The sequence below is a fragment of the Haematobia irritans genome, chromosome 2, assembly GCF_050003625.1.
Source record: "Haematobia irritans isolate KBUSLIRL chromosome 2, ASM5000362v1, whole genome shotgun sequence".
Lineage (NCBI taxonomy): Eukaryota > Metazoa > Arthropoda > Insecta > Diptera > Muscidae > Haematobia > Haematobia irritans.
The window spans coordinates 46,521,455-46,545,703 of record NC_134398.1 but is presented as its reverse complement, the minus strand read 5'-3'; the positions used below and the strand labels follow the sequence as shown (position 1 = coordinate 46,545,703).

The 24,249-nt window shown below is 33.5% G+C and overlaps 1 protein-coding gene across 1 annotated transcript in view; it reads left to right on the top strand.

The window, feature by feature from the left end:
* Positions 1–24,249, top strand: part of rk (G-protein coupled receptor rickets) — a 151,602-nt gene that overhangs the window by 74,314 nt on the left and 53,039 nt on the right. Inside the window, exons 3-4 of the mRNA XM_075293967.1 lie at positions 15,428–15,571; positions 20,183–20,326. Coding sequence (XP_075150082.1) covers positions 15,428–15,571; positions 20,183–20,326 — 288 coding nt within the window. The remainder of the gene's footprint in view (positions 1–15,427; positions 15,572–20,182; positions 20,327–24,249) is intronic.

Genomic DNA, 24,249 nt, shown 5'->3' with positions numbered 1-24,249 from the left:
AAAATTTTCTACAGAAATAAAATTTTGAGAAAATTTTGTATAGAACTAAAATTTTGAAAACAATTTCTATAGAAATAAAATTTTGACAAAATTTTCTAGAGAAACAAAAATTTTGACAAAATTTTCTTTATAAAAAAATTTTGACAAAATTTTCTATAGAAATAAATTTTAACAAAATTTTCTATAGAAATAAAATTTTGACAAAATTTTATACAGAAATAAAATTTTGACAATATTTTCTATAGAAATAAAATTTTGAGAAAATTTTCTATAGAAATAAAATTTTGACATATTTCTATAGAAATAAAATTTTGACATATTTCTATAGAAATAAAATTTTGAGAAAATTTTCTATAGAACTAAAATTTTTAGAAAATTTTCTATAGAACTAAAATTTTGAAACAAAATCTAAAGAAATTAAATTTTGACAAAATTTTCTATAGAAATAAAATTTTGACAAAATTTTCTATAGAAATTAAATTTTGACAAAATTTTCTATAGAATAAAATTTTGACAAAATTTTCTATAGAAATAAAATTTTGAGAAAATTTTCTATCGAAATAAAATTTTTAGAAAATTTTCTATAGAAATAAAATTTAAAAAAAAAAAAAAATTTCTAAAGAAATCAAATTTTGACAAAATTTTCTATAGAAATAAAATTTTGACAAAATTTTCTAAAGAAATAAATTTTGACAAAATTTGCTATAGAAATAAAATTTTGACAAAATTTGCTATAGAAATAAAATTTTAAGAAAATTTTCTATAGAACTAAAATTTTGACAAAATTTTCTATAGAAATAAAATTTTGACAAAATTTTCTCTAAAAATAAAATTTTGACAAAATTTTCTATAGAAATAAAATTTTGACAAAAAATTTCTAAAGAAATAAAATTTTGACAAAATTTTCTATAGAAATAAATTTTGACAAAATTTTCTATAGAAATAAAATTTTGACAAAATTTGCTATAGAAATAAAATTTTGAGAAAATTTTCTATAGAAATAAAATTTAAAAAAAAATCTATAGAAATAAAATTTTGACATAATTTTCTATAGAAATAAACTGTTGACAAATTTTTCTATAGAAATAAAATTTTGACAAAATTTTCGATAGAAATAAAATTTCGACAAAATTTTCTATATAAGTAAAATTTCGACAAAAATTTCTATAGAAATAAAATTTTGACCAAATTTTCTATACAAATAAAATTTGACCTAATTTTCTATAGAAATAAAGTTTGAAAAAAATTTCTATAGAAATAAAATTTTGACCAAATTTTCTATATAAATAAAATTTTGACAAAATTTTCTACAGAAATAAAATTTTGACAAAATTTTCTATAGAACTAAAATTTTGACAAAATTTTCTATATAAATAAAATTTTGACAAAATTTTCAATAGAAATAAAATTTTGACAAAATTTTATACAGAAAAAAAATTTCGGCAAAATTTTCTATAGAAATAAACTTTTGACAAATTTTTCTATAGAAATAAAATTTTGACAAAATTTTCGATAGAAATAAAATTTCGACAAAATTTTCTATATAAATAAAATTTCGACAAAATTTTCTATATAAATAAAATTTTGACAAAATTTTCTATAGAAATAAAATTTTGACAAAATTTTCTATATAAATAAAATTTCGACAAAATTTTCTATAGAAATAAAATTTTGACAAAATTTTCTTAAGAAATAAAATTTTGACAGAATTTTCTATACAAATAAATTTTGACCTAATTTTCTATAGAAATAAATTTTGAAAAAAATTTCTATAGAAATAAAATTTTGACCAAATTTTCTATATAAATAAAATTTTGACAAAATTTTCTATAGAAATAAAATTTTGACAAAATTTTCTATAGAAATAACATTTTGACTAAATTTTCTATATAAATAAAATTTTGACAAAATTTTCTATAGAAATAAAATTTTGACAAAATTTTATACAGAAAAAAAAAAATTCGACAAAATTGTCTATAGAAATAAAATGTTGACAAAATTTTCTATATAAATAAAATTTTGACAAAATTTTCTACAGAAATAAAATTTTGAGAAAATTTTGTATAGAACTAAAATTTTGAAAACAATTTCTATAGAAATAAAATTTTGACAAAATTTTCTAGAGAAACAAAAATTTTGACAAAATTTTCTTTATAAAAAAATTTTGACAAAATTTTCTATAGAAATAAATTTTAACAAAATTTTCTATAGAAATAAAATTTTGACAAAATTTTATACAGAAATAAAATTTTGACAATATTTTCTATAGAAATAAAATTTTGAGAAAATTTTCTATAGAAATAAAATTTTGACATATTTCTATAGAAATAAAATTTTGACATATTTCTATAGAAATAAAATTTTGAGAAAATTTTCTATAGAACTAAAATTTTTAAAAAAAATTCTAAAAAATCAAATTTTGACAACATTTTCTATAGAAATAAAATTTTGACAAAATTTTCTATAGAAATAAATTTTGACAAAATTTTCTATAGAAGTAAATTTTGATAAAATTTTCTATAGAAATAAAATTTTGACAAAATTTTCTATAGAAATAAAATTTTCACAAAATGTTCTATAAAACAAGTATATACAGCAGTAAGTTCGGCCGGGCCGAACCTTAAATACCCACCACCATGAACCAAATATTACGGTTTCCTTAAATACCCACCACCATGAACCAAACATTAGGGTTTCCTTTGAAATTTCAGGAGGGCTTGAGGACTTGAGGACACTTCCCGAAGATGAATTTAAAGATTTCACCTATGAGGAATATATCAGATTCTGGATTTATAAGAACCAATGTTGTTTGAGTTTAAGAGGAAATAACGTCTTGATTTGAAATCTTAAATCTGTAGAAGTAAAATCTGGAAATTTTACATTGAGTTTCAAGCCATTTTCATGATCAGTGCGCCTTCTACACCCTCAAGAAGTGAAGTCGGTCTATATGGAGGCATTACCAAATGGACCGATAAAAACTTAATCCGATACACGTTTTTGTGAGCCTAAAATACCAGAATATTTACAATTTCAGGCAAATCAGATAAAAACTACGGTTTCTAGAAACCCAAGGTTAAATCGGAAATCTTATGGGGGCTATACTAAAATATGGATCGGTACTCACCGTTTTCGGCACATCTCTTTATGACCCGAAAATACCTCTAAATTTCCAATTTCAAGCAAATAGGATAAAAACTTCGGATTCTAGAAGCCCAAGAAGTAAAATCGGGAAATCGGTCTATATGGCGGCTATACCAAAGTATGGACCGATACTCACCATTTTCGGCACACCTCTTTATGGTCCTAAAATACCTCTAGATTTCCAATTTCAGACAAATTGGATAAAAACTACGGTTTCTATAAGCCCAAGACCCCAAATCGGGAGGTCGTTGTATATGGGGACCATACCAAAACATGGACCGATACCCACAATTTTTGGCACACGTATTGGTGGTCCTACAATACCTCTAGATTTCCAATTTCAGGAAAATTGAATAAAAACTGCGGTTTCTATAAGCCCAAGAAGTAAAATCGGGAGATCGGTCTATATGGGAGCTATACCAAAACATGGACCGATACTCGCCATTTTTGGCACACCTCTTTATAGTCATAAAATACCTCTAGATTTCAAATTTCAGGCAAATTGGATAAAAACTACGATTTCTATAAGCCCAAGACCCCAAATCGGGAGGTCGGTTTATATGGGGACTATATCAAAACCTGGACCGATATAGCCCATCTTCGAACTTGACCTGCCTGCAGACAAAAGACGAGTTTGTGCAAAATTTCAGCACGATTGATTCATTATTGAAGACTGTAGCGTGATTACAACAGACAGACAGACGGACATCGTTATATCGTCTTAGAATTTCTCTCTGATCAAGAATATATATACTTTATATAGTCGGAAATCGATATTTCGATGTGTTACAAACGGAATGACAAACTTATTATACCCCCGTCACCATTCTATGGTGGTGGGTATAAAAAAAATTGTTTGACAAAATTTTCAAAAAAAATAAAATTTGGATAAAATTTTCTATCGGAATAAAATTTTGACAAAACTATCTATATAAATTAAATTTTGACAAAATTTTCTATAAAAATTAAATTTTGACAAAATTTTCTATAAAAATTAAATTTTGACAAAATTTTCTATAGAAATAATTTTTTTTCATTCGTTTTGTTTTGTTATTGTTTGCTTTTTTCTTTAATCATCGTTGTTGTTGATTTCAGCTTTAAACCATGCATTGACTAAACTACAAGTGTATCTTAACCAACAGTGGAAAAGAAATAAAATTATTTATAGAAATTAAATTTTGAAAAAAATTTCCATAAAAATGAAAATGTTGACAACATTTTCTATAAAATTTTTTTTACAAAATTTTCAATAGAAATAAAATTTTGACAAATTTTCTATGGGTATAAAATTTTCTATAGAAATAAAACTATGATTATATTTTCTATAAATAACTGTAAAATATTTAATTTTTGTTTTAGGACATACTATCAAAGTCTCACTCAAATAAATTGTCGCTATTAGGAGTGATAAAAAAGTAATAAATCAACTTCTTAAATAAAATAATAAAACTATTTTTTAAAGGAACATTTTCACAATAACAACGACCAAAATTTGATCAAACTCTGCAAAACAATTTTTAATATACCGATCGTCTTAAAATTAAATTCTAAGTCGATTCTGCGATGTCCGTCTGTCTACCTATCTATTTAGCCAAGACCGCAGCTTTGGTCCGATTATCCTCAAATTTGGCATGCGGTCTTACTTCTGGTCAAAGACAATCGCTATTGATTTTGGAAGAAAAAAATCGGTTCAGATTTAGATAAAGCTGTCATATATAGTTATCACCAATCTGCTGATAACTGGCGATCTTCTTCAAATTCCGTACATCCAAATATTTTGTAGGTTTCGGAAAACTTGCAAAATATTAGCCACACCGGTTCAGATTTAGATATAGCTCCCATATATATATTTCTCCCGATATGCACTTACATGGCCCCAGAAGCCAGATTTCTATCCTGATTTACTTCAAATTTTGTACAAGATGTACATTTGATGGTGTCGTCAACTGTGACAAATTTGATGGTTCGCCCGATTGAGACTAATACAATTTAGACTCATATGGTAGAGGCCAAAGTTTTACTCCGATTTATGTGAGGCTTTGCCTAGGGTGTAGAATTAATATTACAGCTATTCATGTCAAATTTGCCTAAAGTATGTTCAGATTTAGGTTTAGCTCCAATATATATAATTCACCTAGGACTCATTAAATCTATATTTAATGAGTCCTAGTTTGCAGATTTTTGCCTATAGTTCCTTCAAATTTTGAACAAAGAATACATTTGATGCACAGAAAAAAAATCACGAAAATTTTTCCAATTAATGTCTCAATTGAGTTTTAAAAAATATTCAATTAAAAATTTAATCAATCAATTTAAAAAATCTTTTAATTGAAATAAAAATCAATCACAACAATTAAAAGTACCAATATATTTTTTAATTGGATAAATTAATTTCTTAATTGGCTTTCAATTAGTTTTTTAATTGATAATATAATTTCTGTGATTGAAGAAATTTCAATTAAAATAATTAATTGGATCAATTAATTTTGTGGTTGAAAAAAAAATTGTTGTGTGTGCTATTGTTTAGTATGCTGAATTTCTTTGAAATCGGTTCAGATTTAGATGCAGCTCCCGCTTTAGATTCATATAACTACCGGAGACAAAACTTACATTTCGATTTACTTGAAATTTTGCACTGAGAGTACAATTATGATTTTAGCAATATGTGCCAAATTTAGTTCAAATTGCTTAGGATTCACATATAGCTCCAGTATATATAAATACGCCTGATTTGGGGAAATATGCCACAATATTTCATATGTAAATGGGAATATGAACCTTTATAAATAAAGCTCCCAACAAATTTGAATGAGTTGAGTTGGTATCAAAAATTTTGATCTACCTATTGGTGAAAGGTATAATATAGTCGGCCCCGCCCGACTTTGGACTTTATTTACTTGTTTTTAATAGAGTTCTTGCATCATTGGGTTCTAATTAATCTATAAAATTTTTCTTTTTAACAAAAATAAAAATTCCATCTTGTAGGGAAATGGTTTGAGGGACACCCTAATGTTCATTTACGTTCCCCATATAAATGTATAAATTAAAAGAGATGTCAGACCAAAGGTCATACTATAATAACTCAAATTTGCAAAAAGTTACCATAGTTTTATCGTTTTCGTTTTTCCCTTCAGTCTTCCATCGTTTTTGTTTTCGTTTTAATTTCCAGAGTTTGTAATTGAATTTTTTCATAAATAACTTAATTTGTTTTTATAACAATTTTATTTATTGTATACATCATTAATTTTGTGTGCTTTTAAATGTGGTCATATGGAAAGTAAAGGGTCTACCAAAGCGGAATATAGGATATATATGAGAAATATTGTTGTCCTACATTCACTGGTAATAAAGGGTGGTTAAATTGTAACGGCCGATGTTGAATGTGAACCACACCTAATTTTATTTGACATTTCTCTATTTCAGACTTACTCAATTTGAACCATGGAGAGATACACAATCCAACAACGTGTTAAATGGTTTCAAGAAATGGCAACAGTGGATGATCAATTTTCGATGAAAATCATCTTCAGTGATGAGGCACATTTTCATCTCAGTGGATTCGTCAATAAACAGAATTGCCGCATTTGGGCGAATGAGAATCCAAGAGTGATTGTCGAAAAACCAATGCACCCACAAAGAGTGACTGTTTGGTGCGGTTTATGGGCTGGCGGCATAATCGGGCCGTATTTTTTTCCAAAATGAAGCCGGTCAGGCAGTTACTGTGAATGGTGTTCACTATCGTGAGATGATAACGAACTTTTTATGCCCGAATTGGAAGATATGGATGTGGACGATATGTGGTTTCAGCAGGACGGTGCCACTTGCCACACAGCTAACGAAACAATGGCTCTTTTGCGCAACAAATTCAATGTTATCTCACGTAATGGCGATGTCAATTGGCCGCCAAGATCATGTGATTTGACACAGTTGGACTTTTTTCTTTGGGGTTATTTGAAAGAAAAGGTGTACGTCGATAAGCCAGCAACAATTCAAGAGCAAAAGGATGAGATAATTCGGCACATTAACGGCATAGAACCTCCATTATGCCTCAGCGTCATCGAAAATTTGGACCATCGGAAGAAGGTGTGCCACCGAGGTCGCGGCGCCCATTTGGCCGATATTTTGTTCCATACATAATTGAGTAATACCAATATATCATAATAAAATAAAATTAAAATAATTTATTAAATAGTTTGTGTTTTATTCAAAATCAACATCGGTCCTTGAAATTTTAACCACCCTTTAGATTCGAATTTTGGAAATTTAATTGAATATTTTTCCGAAATTACTTGAATAGGTGTTGTCAAGTTGATCTATATTCATTGGTAATAGATTGTAATTTTGGATTTTTTATACCGTCCATCATAGGATGGGGGTATATTAACTTTGTCATTCCGTTTGTAACACATCGAAATATTGCTCTAAGACACCATAAAGTATATATACTCTGGGTCGTGGTGAAATTCTGAGTCGATCTAAGCATGTCCGTCCGTACGTCTGTTGGAATCATGCTAACTTCCGAACGAAACAAGATATCGACTTGAAACTTGGCAAAAGAAGTTGTTATTGATGTAGGTCTGATGGTATTGAAAATTGGCCATATCGGACCACTTTTACGCATAGCCCCCATGTAAACCGACGCTCAGATTTGGCTTGCGGAGCCTCCTGGAGGAGCAAAATTCATCCGATCCGGTTGAAATTTGGTACATGGTGTTAGTATATGGTATCTAACAACCATGCAAATATTGGTCCACATCGGTCCATAAGTATATATAGCCCCCATATAAACCGATCCCCATATTTGGCTTGCGGAGCCCCTAAGAGAATCAACTTTCATCTGATACGGCTGAAATTTGATACATGGTGTTAGTATGTGGTCTCTAACAACCATGCAAAAATTGGTTCATATCGGTGCATAATTATATATAGCCCCCATATAAACCGATCCCCAGATTTGGCTTGCGAAGCCTCTAAGAGAAGTAAATTTCATCTGATCCGGCTGAAATTTGATACATGGTGTTAGTAAAGGGTGATTTGTTAAGAGCTTGATAACTTTTAAAAAAAAAAAACGCATAAAATTTGCAAAATCTCATCGGTTCTTTATTTGAAACGTTAGATTGGTCCATGACATTTACTTTTTGAAGATAATTTCATTTAAATGTTGACCGCGGCTGCGTCTTAGGTGGTCCATTCGGAAAGTCCAATTTTGGGCAACTTTTTCGAGCATTTCGGCCGGAATAGCCCGAATTTCTTCGGAAATGTTGTCTTCCAAAGCTGGAATAGTTGCTGGCTTATTTCTGTAGACTTTAGACTTGACGTAGCCCCACAAAAAATAGTCTAAAGGCGTCAAATCGCATGATCTTGGTGGCCAACTTACCGGTCCATTTCTTGAGATGAATTGTTCTCCGAAGTTTTCCCTCAAAATGGCCATAGAATCGCGAGCTGTGTGGCATGTAGCGCCATCTTGTTGAAACCACATGTCAACCAAGTTCAGTTCTTCCATTTTTGGCAACAAAAAGTTTGTTAGCATCGAACGATAGCGATCGCCATTCACCGTAACGTTGCGTCCAACAGCATCTTTGAAAAAATACGGTCCAATGATTCCACCAGCGTACAAACCACACCAAACAGTGCATTTTTCGGGATGCATGGGCAGTTCTTGAACGGCTTCTGGTTGCTCTTCACTCCAAATGCGGCAATTTTGCTTATTTACGTAGCCATTCAACCAGAAATGAGCCTCATCGCTGAACAAAATTTGTCGATAAAAAAGCGGATTTTCTGCCACTGATTTTGGTAATAAAATTCAATGATTTGCAAGCGTTGCTCGTTAGTAAGTCTATTCATGATGAAATGTCAAAGCATACTGAGCATCTTTCTCTTTGACACCATATCTGAAATCCCACGTGATCTGTCAAATACTAATGCATGAAAATCCTAACCTCAAAAGAATCACCCTTTATATGGTATCTAATAGAGGTCTGCATCGAATAACTTTTCACTACATGTATGCAATTCGCTGTCGAATATAGTACATACACTGTCTTTCTCTCAGAGCGCAAGTAGTGAAGTGAAGAGAACACTTGCTTGTCAAATACCACCAAGTACTTATCCGAAACAATATGTGTTCCGAAAAAAAGGAACAATAAAAATGTAAGTACTTGAGAAAAAGTACAACATGGATTCTCTTCACTTCACGTCGTACCACAAGTATTGCTCAGTTATGTGCGAAGCAAAACTTTCCATTATTATTAATCATAGGTATGTATGTATGTCACATATTTCATATATTTATGTATGTCACACGCTTACCTTAACGTTTGCCGTTCTTTATATCAATCCGAAAACATATATTATGGAGATTAACTGTTTTCTTGTATTTCTGAAACTGCACGTGGTACATGGAGTACTCTATGAAGTTTTGTTCTCGCAACATACTCGACGTGATCACTCTGAGTACACTTCAATAAGAGGGAAAGAGGAATATGTGTTTGTTGGTAGTGACGACGTCAGAGTAGCAACAAGAAGTTACTCGTGGCTTTTGGTGTTCATTAAAATGTGTACCAATTGTTTTGCGACTCTCTCAAATAGATGTACTCATTTAGCAAGTACACGTGTACTCTGCATTTACAAATGCAATTGTGCAGACCTCTAGTATCTAATAACCATGCCAAAATTAGTGCATACCGGTCTTAATTATATACCCATAAACCGATCCCCAGATTTGACGTCCGGAGCTCTTAGAGGAGCAAAATTAATCTGATCCTGGTGAAATTTGGTACATGGTGTAAGTATATGGTCTCTAACAACTATACAAAAATTGGTCGATATCGGTCCATAATTACCCAGCAAAAAATTTTGGAAGTTCTTCCAAAGGCACAACTTTAAAAGCACTTCCAGAAGATGCACTCCCAATGATGTCCTTTATTTTAACTACCCAGGAAGTTCTTTTAATTCAATTTTTTATAACTTGTTTTTTTTTCATACTTCTAATGGGTAATTTGAACCTTTTTATACCCACCACCATAGAATGGTGACGGGGGTATAATAAGTTTGTCATTCCGTTTGTAACACATCGAAATATCGATTTTCGACTTTATAAAGTATATATATTCTTGATCAGGGAGAAATTCTAAGACGATGTAACGATGTCCGTCTGTCTGTCTGTCTGTTGTAATCACGCTACAGTCTTCAATAATGAAGCAATCGTGCTGAAATTTTGCACAAACTCCTCTTTTGTCTGCAGGCAGGTCAAGTTCGAAGATGGGCTATATCGGTCCAGGTTTTGATATGGTCCCCATATAAACCGACCTCCCGATTTGGGGTCTTGGGCTTAAAGAAATCGTAGTTTTTAGCCAATTTGCCTGAAATTTGAAATCTAGAAGTATTTTATGACCGTAAAGAGGTGTGCCAAAAATGGTGAGTATCGGTCCATGTTTTGGTATAGCCCACATATAGACCCATCTCCCGATTTTACTTCTTGGGCTTATAGAAACCGCAGTTTTTATTCAATTTACCTGAAATTAGAAATCTAGAGGTAGTGCAGGACCACAAATACGTGTGCCAAAAATTGTGAGTATCGGTCCATATTTTGGTATAGCCCCCATATAGACCGATCTCCCGATTTTACTTCTTGGGCTTATAGAAACCGCAGTTTTTATTCAATTTACCTGAAATTGGAAATCTAGAGGTATTGCAGGACGACAAATACGTGTGCCAAAAATTGTGAGTATCGGTCCATGTTTTGATATGGTCCCCATATAAAACGACCACCCGATTTGGGGTCTTAGGCTTATAGAAACCGTAGTTTTTATCCAATTTGTCTGAAATTGGAAATCTAGAGGTATTTTAGGACCATAAAGAGGTGTGTCGAAAATGGTGAGTATCGGTCCATATTTTGGTATAGTCTCCGTATAGACCGATTTCCCGATTTTACTTCTTGGGCTTCTAGAATCCGAAGTTTTTATCATATTTGCCTGGAATTGGAAATCTAGAGGTATTTTCGGGTCATAAAGAGGTGTGCCGAAAACGGTGAGTATCGGTCCATATTTTAGTATAGCCCCCATAAGAACGATCTCCCGATTTAACTCCTTGGGTTTCTAGAAACCGTAGTTTTTATCTGATTTGCCTGAAATTGTAAATATTCTGGTATTTTAGGCTCACAAAAACGTGTATCGGATTAAGTTTTTATCGGTCCATTTGGTAATGCCTCCATATAGACCGATTTCACTTCTTGAGGGTGTAGAAAGCGCACTGATCATGAAAATTGCTTGAAACTCAATGTAAAATGTCCAGATTTTACTTCTACAGATTTAAGATTTCATTTTATAATTTTCTTGCACACTTACAAGAGAGGTTTATGATTCCTCTAAAACTCAAGCAAAAATGGTACTTATAAATCCAGAATCTGATATAGTCATCATAGGTGAAATCTTTAAATTTATCGTCGGGAAGTGTCCTCAAGCCCTCCTGAAATTTCAAAGGTAACCCTAATATTTGGTTCATGGTGGTGGGCAAGGCCGTATTCAGGGGGGGGGATGAGGGGGATCAAACCCCCCCCCCCCCCCGAAATGAATGAATATTTTTATATAAATATATATTTTTAGCTGCATAGAAAAATCTTATCGAAGATGTTGAAGAAAAGCTGGAGGTTTTATTTGGAAAAACCCTTACCTATAAAACTTGCACAAATCATAGAATACTAGTTGAAAAGCCCGTCAAACGACGGTCGAAAAAAACAAATTGTTTTTGTTCTCGCACCACAAATTTCATTTTTGGAAAATGTATTTCTGCTTTTTATGTGTGTTTGTTGTTCTTTTTGTGAACATGACTCGCTTTGTTTGGCCATAGCAACAACAACGAAACAGCCAAACACACATGTGTAAATGAAATGGCGCAAAACCTGCGAAAAGAACCTAATTCAGCGATGGAAGCAATAAAGAGATATTTCCAAACGTGCATATTCTTTTAAATATTTTGGTCACTTTGCCAGTTACTCAGGGATGGAAAATACAATTTTTAAGAAAGTACAAAAAAGGTATTTTTTGAGCGGAAAGGTACTTTTTACTAAATTTCAACAAAAATTTCACTGGAAGATTATTGTCAAGAGACTGAATTTTAAAGAAAATAAAATTTTGACAAAATTTTCTATAGAAGTAAAATTTTGCAAAAATTTCCTAAAGAAATAAAATTTTTACAAAATTTTCTATAAAAATAAAATTTTGCAAAAATTCTATATAGAAATAAAATTTTGACAACATTTTCTACCGAAATAAAAAATCGATTATATAGAATCGCATTCTTTTTTCGACTAAAACATTCTTGAAGTTCAATAAAATCCTGTTTTTGACTATGTCTTTTACAAAATCGAGATTTTCTTCCCACATGAACATGTCTGTTTTGCCATATTTGTAAAAGACTATTAGCAAATAAGGTTGATAAAGACTTGCTCAAGATATTAAAATATTTTGTCAAAGCTATTGTACCATAAATCTGATATCGACTCCAAAATGTCTACACAAAAGGTACTAAATTATTCGCGGGGGTACTACGGTAATGACCGGGGTGAAAAAGGTTTGAAAAAAGTACTATAGTACTGCATTTTCCATCCCTGCAGTTACTACGTGCTCATCCGAACGTTCATTTTCAACAATGAAGAGATTAAAGACGTATCTTAGAAATTCGACTAGTAGACTCAAAGGATTGGCATTAATGTCGTTCATCGCCGAATAAATGTGCCGACTGAAGAAGTCATTGATTTATTTGCTGCCCAAAAAGCCTGTCGGCATAAGCGTAGGAAGGCCTCTGGGGAGGGGGCTTAGACCCCCCAGAAAAATTTTAGCCCCCCCCCCAGAATTTGAAAACCTATTTACGATTTTACATTTTTATAAAAATTAAACAAGTATATACTCGTACAACGCACAAAGTTTCACTAAAGACTTTCATGCACAATCGAATTACGTTGGTCTGATATTTATGAAATAAAGCTGTGGTTGAACTTATGATTTAGTTGAATAAAAAATTGTAATTGATATTAAAACTATTCTTTCATAAATTAATATCTTAATAATACTGCAAAAAAGCGTCGCCAAAAAAGAAGTGAAAATGTTCTTTTTGGGTCTGGAAGTGGTACAAAATTGGCGGATAAGCGATGAATGTAATATGAACTTGTCATAGAACGAATGTCCACCGTTTCAACAACCGTTGCAATGAATTTGCATCACTTCTTAAGGTGTGTTCTGAATTCAGTGTTTTGAATGTGAATTAAAAATTTTGTGATATTTTCCCAAATAAATAATTTTTATACTTTTTATGATTTTTAATGCATTCTAACGCTTGTTTGAAACGTTTTTTCAAATATTATCGATTTTTCTGGATAATGGATTTAGCATTTTTGTGGCAAAATTTGAATAATTTGTACCATTTTATTTATTCTTAAACTTTTTTAAACTATTTGAAAAAAGAAAACAAAAAATTACGCATTAAAATATAAAAAAATGAATTATTAGTATTAGTTTATTTAAAATCATAATAAATTATGAAAATAAATACAAAAAAATGAAGGTACTAACAACTAAGGTTTTCGACCTAATAAAAAAAAAAAAAAAAACTAGTTGAACCTATAAGTTCAGTCTATAAAGTTTTAGCTAGGGGGGCTATAGCCCCCCCTAGGAAAATTGTCTAGCTACGCTAATGCCCGTCGGCTCAATTTAATAGTATAAAAATATTGTATACATACCTATGCATAAATAAAATTTTCTACACATCAGATTATATGAATATTTTTTTTTAAAGTTGATTCCCCCCCCCCCCCTCGAATTAAAATCCTGGCTACGGCCTTGGTGGTGGGTATTTAAGAATCGGCCCGGCCGAACTTAGTGCTGTATATACTTGTTTTGTTTCAAATAGGTTAAAAACAGAGTAAGAATTTTTTCGAAAAAAATGTTAAATCCAATCTGAAAAACTTGTGAATTTTTGAAAATATTTGAAGTCAAACGTTTCCGACAAGCGTTAGAATCCATTAAAAATTATACAAATTTATAAAAAATATTTATTTGACAACATATCACAGATTTTTTTAATTTACATCCAAAACATTGAATTCGGATCACACCGAAAGAAGTGATGCAAATTCATTGCAACGGCTGTTGAAATGGAGGACTTCCCTCCTATGACAAGTCCATGTCATAGAATCCAAAAAGAACAATTTCATTACTTTTGTGACGACGCTTTTTTTGCTGGGTATATAAAGCCCCTATATAAACCGATCCCCAGATTTGGCTTGCGGAGCCTCTAAGAGAAGCAAATTTCATCTGATCCGGCTGAAATTTGGTACATGGTGTGAGTGTATGGTCTCTAACAACCATGCAAAAATTGGTTCATATCGGTCCATAATTATATACAGACCCCATATAAACCGATCCCCAGAGTTGGTTTGCGGAGCCTCTAAGAGAAGCAAATTTCATCTGATCCGGCTGAAATTTGGTAAATGGTGTTATTATATGGTCTCTAACGACCATGCCCATCTCCAGATTTGACCTCCGGAGCTCCTTGAAAGAGCAAAATTCATCCGATCCGGTTGAAACTTGGTACATTGCACTAGTATATGGCTGCTAAAAACCATGCTAAAACTGGTACATAGCAGTCTATAGTTATATATAGCCGATTCTCAAAAATAATCTACCAAAATTTTATTTCTATAGAAATTTTTGTCAAAATTTTATTACTATAGAAAATTTTTGTCAAGATTTTAGAAAATTTTGTTGAAATTTTTTTTTTATATACAAAATTTTGTCAAAATTTTATTACTATACAGAATTTTGACAAGATTTTATTTCTATAGAAAATTTTGTCAAAATTTTATTTCTGTAGAAAATCTTACCAAAATTTTATTGCTATGGAAAATTTTGTCAAAATTTTTTTTCTATAGAAAATTTTGTCAAACTGAATTATATACGTATTTAATCGACCTTTTTTGTTTATTATATACCCTTTATGGACTAACTTACAATTGAGAAGACGATGTTAAGAAGTTTTAAGATACCTTGCCATCGGCAAGTGTTACCGCAACCCAATTAATTCGATTGTGGATGACAGTCTTTATGGAATCCATGGTGAAGGGTACATAAGATTCGGCCTGGCCGAACTTACGGCCGTATATGCTTGTTTTTAAATATTTTCCCCAAATTATTCGAACGAGTGTTTACCTATAGTGGCAAATTATGTATACTGCTACATATATGTTTTTAATTTCTTAATTCATTTCTTATTATTTCTCTTTCTTCTCCAGGACTTTGGCCGATAACAATTTGGATGTATTGGATCCCTTGGCTTTTTATGGTTTAACCAAATTGAAGCGTTTAAATTTGCAAAATTGTGGCCTTAAAACACTGCCAGCATATGCATTTCAAGGTTTAACAAATTTAATATCCATGTAAGTAGCAAATAGATATGGGTGTTTGCATACAAATACTTCCTTATTTTGCGTGGTGTATTATAAGTCATGGAAATGTCGAAAATATAATGCTCTACTAAATATTGATCGAATTTCCTTTTCTTCGCTTTGATAATTCCTTTAGGTAATCGAATTTGTTGTGACATTTATCTTCGTTTGCCATATAGTTATTAAGGGGCATAGCCATTGGTCAAAATTTACAGGTGGTCCAGTTTTAGGTTTTAATTTATGACATTTCAAGCGTCTATCCAATTCTAGAAAGCAAACTTCCTCTACTTGATGTCACTAGAGTACATTAGGTATCACGTCACCACCGTGGTGCAATGATTAGCATGCCCGCCTTGCATACACATACACACCAAAAAGTTTTTCAGCGGTGGATTATCCCACCTCAGTAATGCTGGTGTCATTTCTTATCACTGAGTGCTGCGCGATTCCATGTTTAGCTCAATGACAAGGAACTTCCTTTTTATAGCCGAGTCCGAACGGCGTTCCACATTGCAGTGAAACCACTTAGAGAAGCTTTGAAACCCTCAGAAATGTAGGTGGTTTAAGCCACAGCATATTATCAGGTGCTGGTGGTGGGGATTTCGCAGTGTCAGGACTAATTTTTGTTCAGGAGCGAGAGGTAACTGTTTAACTGATTTGGTCATTTTAAGCAGTCTTGGTTTTCCCCGATTTATTCCTTGTGAAGTCGAACCTGATAGCCTTAGCACATTCACGCCACTCTGAATGGATGATATTGTCGTATGCTTCAACTTCAATGCCGCTCTTATTCCCTCCACAATTCCACAAAGTGTCCTCGTTTAGGTGGCATGTAGTGACGAGAGGGCCATGTAGTGACAACTGGTATCCATGTAGTGACAACTGGCAATCCGAAGCATAGACTTGTAAGTCTTTTGGATCACCTCTTATGTTCCCTGAAATGCTACTAATACGCGGAGACTTTGGGGTTCTTGGACTTAGTAATGCTCTGGTCACGAGTATTCTTATCGTACGTGAAATACGATGAGCCAATGTCTTCAGATACTACTACTACTTCAGATACTAATTCCTCTTGCAAAATCAAAGGACAACAAGAACATTGTGCTTTTTGGACTGAGTAATGTCCTGGCTACGATTATGGACATCGTGCTCTTGATTCCTGTAGATAAAGAAATTTCAAAGTGCAAGAAGGTAATCACTTATTTTCACTGCAATCTCCTTGTTATCTCTTACGTATCTATAGGTTAGGTTAGGTTAGGTTATGTGGCAGCCCGATGTATCAGGCTCACGTAGACTATTCAGTCCATTGTGATACCACAGTGGTGAACTTCTCTCTTATCACTGAGTGCTGCCCGATTTATGTTAAGCTCAATGACAAGTGACCTCCTTTTTATAGCCGAGTCCGAACGGCGTTCCACATTCCAGTGAAACCACTTAGAGAAGCTCAGAAATGTCACCAGCATTACTGAGGTGGGATAATCCACCGCTGAAAATCTTTTTGGTGTTCGGTCGTAGCAGGAATCGAACCCACGACCTTGTGTATGCAAGGCGGGCATGCTAACCATTGCACCACGTTGGCTCCCCTATCGTTCGAATAGGTTATCAGGTGGATGTCTGGCAGTAGCATAATCTTTGACAGACCCGCTAAGTAGATTTGGTATGGAAACACCGCTGCCATAAGGGAATAACTTCCTCGGACATTTGAAAGGTATTTTGTGGTGTACAAAATAACTTTGATGTTAATTCACGTGGCCTTAACCAGGATTCCGCTTGTATTTGCCAACACCCTTTTTTGTCTCAAGATTCAGTTCTCTGAATGAGGCATCAGCATGGTATGTACCAATCTCGTCACGGTGGTTTTGGCAGGTCGATCCGCGATCTTCCTCCATCACAGGTGGGATTAACAGAATCATAGTAGGCCACCCGAAATGCACAATATGGCTAGAGGATGAATTGGATTGTACCGGTACCAAAACCCTCTGCTATAGGGGAATAACTGTGACTCCTTCCTCGGACATTTGAAAGGTATTTTTTTTTGTGGTGCACAAAATCCCTTTACCTTAGCCCATGCTACATTTATTCAGGTGGTCTTACCTAGAATTCCGCTTGTGTTTGTCTCAAGATTCAGTTCCATGAATAACGGATCAGGATGGTCTGTTAGGTTAGGTTAAAGTGGCAGCCCGATTAAGATTCAGGCCCACTTAGACTATTCAGTCCATTGTGATACCACATTAACTAAAAGTACCTATTACATATGGGCACTTCTAGATTTAACCGCTGAACCTTCTTGATTGTTTTTCTTTGTTGAACCAACCAGATTGTTCCAAAAACATTAGCAGACTGCTTAAGTTAGCGTTTTCCAGATCCGCCAGTAATCTGAAGCTATATGCTCCTAAAAGTTGCTTGCGCTTTACACAAAATGCAGGACACTCATACAAGAGATGTTTAATTGATTCCTTTTCCTCCGCATCATGACAGCTCATACAATAGTCATTATACTTCGCGTCTATAGTTTTTGCAAAATCGCCTATCAGGCAGCGACCCGTTATAGCAGATATCAGGAGTGATATCTGACGTCTCGAGAACACTAGCATATCTAGTGTGCGGATTAAGTTTAAATGGGGCCATATTTGTTTGGTGTCGTTACAGCCCTTGCAATTCTCCCATCGAACATTTGCCATCATAACAGCCTTCTCACGCAGCATGAGCTTGCAGGTAGCCAGGGGCATACCAACAGATTCTAGTTCCCCTGGAATATGTAAGGTAGTCCCTACCCTTGCCAACTCATCCGCTTCGCAGTTCCCCGTTATGTTCCTATGGCCAGGCACCCATATTAGGTGAATATTGTACTGTTCAGCCTTCTCATTGAGAGATTTGCGGCAGTCGATGGCCGTTTTCGAATTGAGGAACACAGAGTCCAATTGCAGGTTGACTGTCTAAGTATATATTAATGCCCACATTTTTTGGAACATTACTTCTCAGCCAATTCGCCACCTCTCTTATTGCTAATATTTCAGCCTGAAAAACACTACAGTGATTAGGTAATCTTTTCGCTATTCGAAGTTCCTGATCATTGGAATATACTCCGAAACCCAATTGTCCATCCAATTTGGAGCCATCAGTGTAGAAATCTATATATTCTTTATTCCCCGGGGTCTGTGTGCACCACGCCTCACTGTTGGGGATTAGAGTCTCAAACTTTTTGGCGAAAAGTGGACTCGCCAAAGTGTAATCCACTACGTTAGGCACATCTGGCATTATTTTGAGGACCGAACTCAAAAGGATGATCTGTAACAATCTCGTCAAATCGATGCGGAAACTTCCTCCATCACGGCTCGGATCAACAGAATCATAGTAGGCCTCCCGAAATGTACCATACCACTCGAGGATGAATTGGGTTTATCCGATACAAAAACCCCTTGCTATAGTGGAATTTTGTGTTGCCTGAGTCTAAACTACATTGGTTTAGGTGCTACACCCTTTTTATCTCAAGATTCCATGAATACGGGATCATCATGGTCTGAATGAATCTCATCACGGTAGCCTTCGATAGATTATCTACTGCAACAGTTTGGTGTCACATATTAGCTTATTTGACAAGGCCCCGTATATTCCTCTTTGGAAGACGTTTGTAACTACGGCGATTTACTAAGGATCAATATAGCGGGTGAAATTACTCACGTGGGTGAACAATTTTAAATGTCCCAAAAACAAAACTTTATTTTATCTAATAATAAATTGAAACACATAATATTTCACATACACCGTTGCTGCAATTTGTTTTGTATTTTTTAATGGCTTTCAATTTTTTTTCGAAACCTTGAATGTTCTGAACCTGTTAACCAATTTTTGTGCTCAACTATGGAAAATGTGATATCAGATAATTTGAGATAAGCGCTAATAAGAAATTCACCACCGCAATATAATCAAAGCCTGAAAGTATGCAACACTTTTTATGAAATTTGAAAATGTTCTGCAATTGTCAAAAATGATGTTTTATCATAATATTTTATGTATTGTATACATATATTTTTTTAGTATTAAATGTATAGTTTTTTTTTTATATTTTATTTATATATATTTTTTCATCTTGTCTCTTTTTTGTCGTTCATTTCATAAAAAATAATAAAAAAAAACAAACATCATAAATGAAATCATCTCAACATGCATCATCATCCTTGGCCGAATTGATTGCGTGCCTTATTTGCCTACATTTGTATTGCCTTTCTTTATTTATAATCGACCATTGACAATCATTTCCATTGTCATCATCCTCATCATCACACAAACAAACACACACACAATATACTCTTATATTTACTAAACAAAAAACCCTAAAACACACATCCAAATGAAACCAAACTAAATAAATGAATCCCATTTATTTTGGGAAATATTTGTTTACTATGAATCCAATGATGGACACACTCAATATGAAACGAAATACATTTGTCCACATGTCCAACACTACATCACACACAATCACACATGTCATGTTCAATGTCCATCCATCTATCCATTTATCTCCATTTCACGTTTTTGTTTTGTTCTCGTCCTCCCATATCCTTTTTCCGCTGTAATATCTATTGTTCCCACTACTGAAAGGCAATTAAATGGCAACGCCTTAGCGAGCATGGACAGCAACAGCCTGCAACATTTACCAAAATTACGCACCCTACGTCTCGAAGGCAATTTATTCTATAGGATACCCACCGATGCTTTGGTTGGATTAAAGACACTCGAAGCACTGTGAGCTCAAAAAAAAATATACAAATATAAAATTTTATGTTTATTATATTGCGAACACGAAGCACACTACATTTTATATTTATAACACTATGCAACAGACCAAACAATTTCAAATTTATGATAACTATCGAATGAATATCAACACATATAAAAATTTTATAAGATTTATATTTAATTTAATGAATAGAATGAAAAAAAAATAATTTTAAAATTAATTTAAACTTTTTAATTTTCTAAATATGTAGCTAGCACTTGTCAAGGTAGCCTGATTTTATGATTACAGCCTAGAAGTATGCAAATATTTTTTGTTAAAATTTAAGCAATTGCTGATACGATGACGATAGTGCAATCGTTTACTGATTTTTATGGGGGTTTAGAGTAATTAAAAACTCGGGTTTTCTCGCTTATAAAATACAGGCATATTTTCCACAACCGGAGGACAGTGTTTTTGAAACAAATAACCGACACCATCGGTTCAACCGAATTTTATAAAATCATCAAATTTTATTGTTATGAAAAATCTATAGGAATCGCTATCATTGTTATGTTATGTAAAAACAAGAATATACGGCCGTAAGTTCGGCCAGGCCGAATCTTATGTACCCTCCATCATGGATTGCGTAGAAACTTCTACGAAAGACTGTCATCCCCAATCGAATTAATTGGGTTGTGGTATCTTAAAACTTCTTAACATCGTTTTCTAAATTGTTTCTTTTTTCGACTAAAACATTCTTGAAGTTCAATAAAATCCTGTTTTTGACTATGTCTTTTACAAAATCGAGATTTTCTTCCCACATGAACATGTCTGTTTTGCCATATTTGTAAAAGACTATTAGCAAATAAGGTTGATAAAGACTTTCTCAAAATATTAAAATATTTTGTCAAAGCTATTGTACCATAAATCTGATATCGACTCAAAAATGTCTACACAAAAGGTACTAAATCATTCGCGGGAGTACTACGGTACTGACCGGGGTGAAAAAGTATTGAAAAAAGTACTACAGTACTGCATTTTCCATCCCTGCAGTTACTACGTACTCATCCGAACTTTCATTTTCAACAATGAAGAGATTAAAGACGTATCTTAGAAATTCGACTACCCTGCCAACATTTTTTGTATTTGGGGGCGCTTCTGAGAATCCCCACTACGTCGAAAACAATCATATACGACATCAAAAACTCGTCGGAAAAGCGCCGTCACTATTAAGAAGTTGTACCACGCTAAGTTACTACGAAAAAGTTTCTCATCAGTGCAATTATTAGGTGCCTATTTAGATCAATTTCGAAGGACGCCAATAAGAACCCCTGCAAACTATCATAAAAAGTGCATTTTAAGGTATTTGTAGAAGAATCATTGTGGTCAAGTAAAACACGATTGTGTAGATGTTTATTGATTTGATTAAACATTTATAATTTCTTATAAATAAAACATTTTTCGGTTTATCTCATCACATTTAACATAATTTTTTGCATTAATAAAAGAATGATGTTGAGTTTTAAGTAGCAAGTTACATATTGCAGAGTCTATTAGCCAGTTTGTTTATTTTCGATGGAGACAGCGTGCCTGGAAAAATATTTGAAAAACGATCACTTTATTCTATTTGGAAAGTCGAAAATTGTTCACCATATACCTTTCACAATTTTAAGCATAATATCTTTGTCTTCAATACTTTATTTTCGTTTTTATTTAAATAAAATAAAACAAGCTGGTTGCGCTTGGCGTTTCACAAAAAATAAAATGGCTCTTCTAACAGTAGTGATGGCAAAATACTTTCATGTACATTTTGTACTTTTTGATATGCTTCCCCATCACAGTTCGCGATGGTTGTGGTGACATTTACGAGTCTGTAGTAGCGATGAGGATGAAATGCTGGCAGGGTAGCGAGAGTAGACTCAATGGATTGGTTCATCACCGAATAAATGTGCCGACTGAAGAAGTAATTGATTTATTTGCTGCCCAAAAAGCCCGTCGGCTCAATTAAATATTATAAAAATATTGTATACATACCTATGCATAAATAAAATTTTCTACACATGAGATTATATGAATATTTTTTTTAAGTTGAACCCCCCCCCCCCCCGAATTAAAATCCTGGCTACGGCCTTGATACGTGGTATATATTAGACAAAAAAGTTATGTATAGGTAAGTCTACAAATAATTACGAATCGACATGGACTTTTGCACGGTACGTATAGAACCAGAATTGAAATATGAGGGTCGCTTATATGGACCAATTTTTGTATGATTGGGGATCGATTTATCTGAGGGCTATATATATGTTAACTATAGACCGATATGGACCTAGTTAGGCATGGCCATATGCTAGCACAATGTACCAAATTTCAACTGACTCGGATGTTAAATAAAGGGTGATTCTTTTGAGGTTAGGATTTTCATGCATTAGTATTTGACAGATCACGTGGGATTTCAGACATGGTGTCAAAGAGAAAGATGCTCAGTATGCTTTGACATTTCATCATGAATAGACTTACGATCTGCCACAACGTCGAATTTTCAGTGAATGGGCCCTAGAAAAGTTGGCAGAAAATCCGCTTTTTTATCGACAAATTTTGTTCAGCGATGAGGCTCATTTCTGGTTGAATGGCTACGTAAATAAGCAAAATTGCCACATTTGGAGTGAAGAGCAACCAGAAGCCGTTCAAGAACTGCCCATGCATCCCGAAAAATGCACTGTTTGGTGTGGTTTGTACGCTGGTGGAATCATTGGACCGTATTTTTTCAAAGATGCTGTTGGACGCAACGTTACGGTGAATGGCGATCGCTATCGTTCGATGCTAACAAACTTTTTGTTGCCAAAAATGGAAGAACTGAACTTGGTTGACATGTGGTTTCAACAAGATGGCGCTACATGCCACACAGCTCGCGATTCTATGGCCATTTTGAGGGAAAACTTCGGAGAACAATTCATCTCAAGAAATGGACCGGTAAGTTGGCCACCAAGATCATGCGATTTGACGCCTTTAGACTATTTTTTGTGGGGCTACGTCAAGTCTAAAGTCTACAGAAATAAGCCAGCAACTATTCCAGCTTTGGAAGACAACATTTCCGAAGAAATTCGGGCTATTCCGGCCGAAATGCTCGAAAAAGTTGCCCAAAATTGGACTTTCCGAATGGACCACCTAAGACGCAGCCGCGGTCAACATTTAAATGAAATTATCTTCAAAAAGTAAATGTCATGGACCAATCTAACGTTTCAAATAAAGAACCGATGAGATTTTGCAAATTTTATGCGTTTTTTTTTTTTAAAAAGTTATCAAGCTCTTAACAAATCACCCTTTATCATATACTACCACCACGTACCAGATCGGATGAATTTTGCTTTTCCAAAAGGCAACGGTGGTGATCGGTTTATATGGGGACTATATATAATTATGGACTGATATGAACCAATTCCTGCATGGTTGGTGGATATCATATACTAACATCACGTACCAAATTTCAACCGAATCGGATGAATTTTGCTTTTCCAAGGGGATCCGGAGGTCAAATCTGGGGATCGGTTTATATGGGGCTTATATATAATTATTGATCGATGTAGACCAATTTTTTCATGGGTGTTTGAGGCCATATATTAACACCACGTACCAAATTTCAATTGAATCAGATGAATTTTGGTCTTCCAAGAGGCTCCGGAGGCCAAATCTGGTGATCGGTTTATATGAGGGCTATATATAATTATTGACGATGTGGACCAATTTTTGCATAGTTGTTAGAGACCATATACCAAATATCAGTCGGATCGGATGAAATTTGCTTCACTTAGAGGCTCCGCAAGCCAAATCGGGGGATCGGTTTTTGTGGGGGCTATATATAATTATGGATCCATGTGGACCAATTTTTGCATAGTTGTTAGAGATCAGCCGCATCGGATGAAATTTGCTTCTCTTAGAGTCCCCGCAA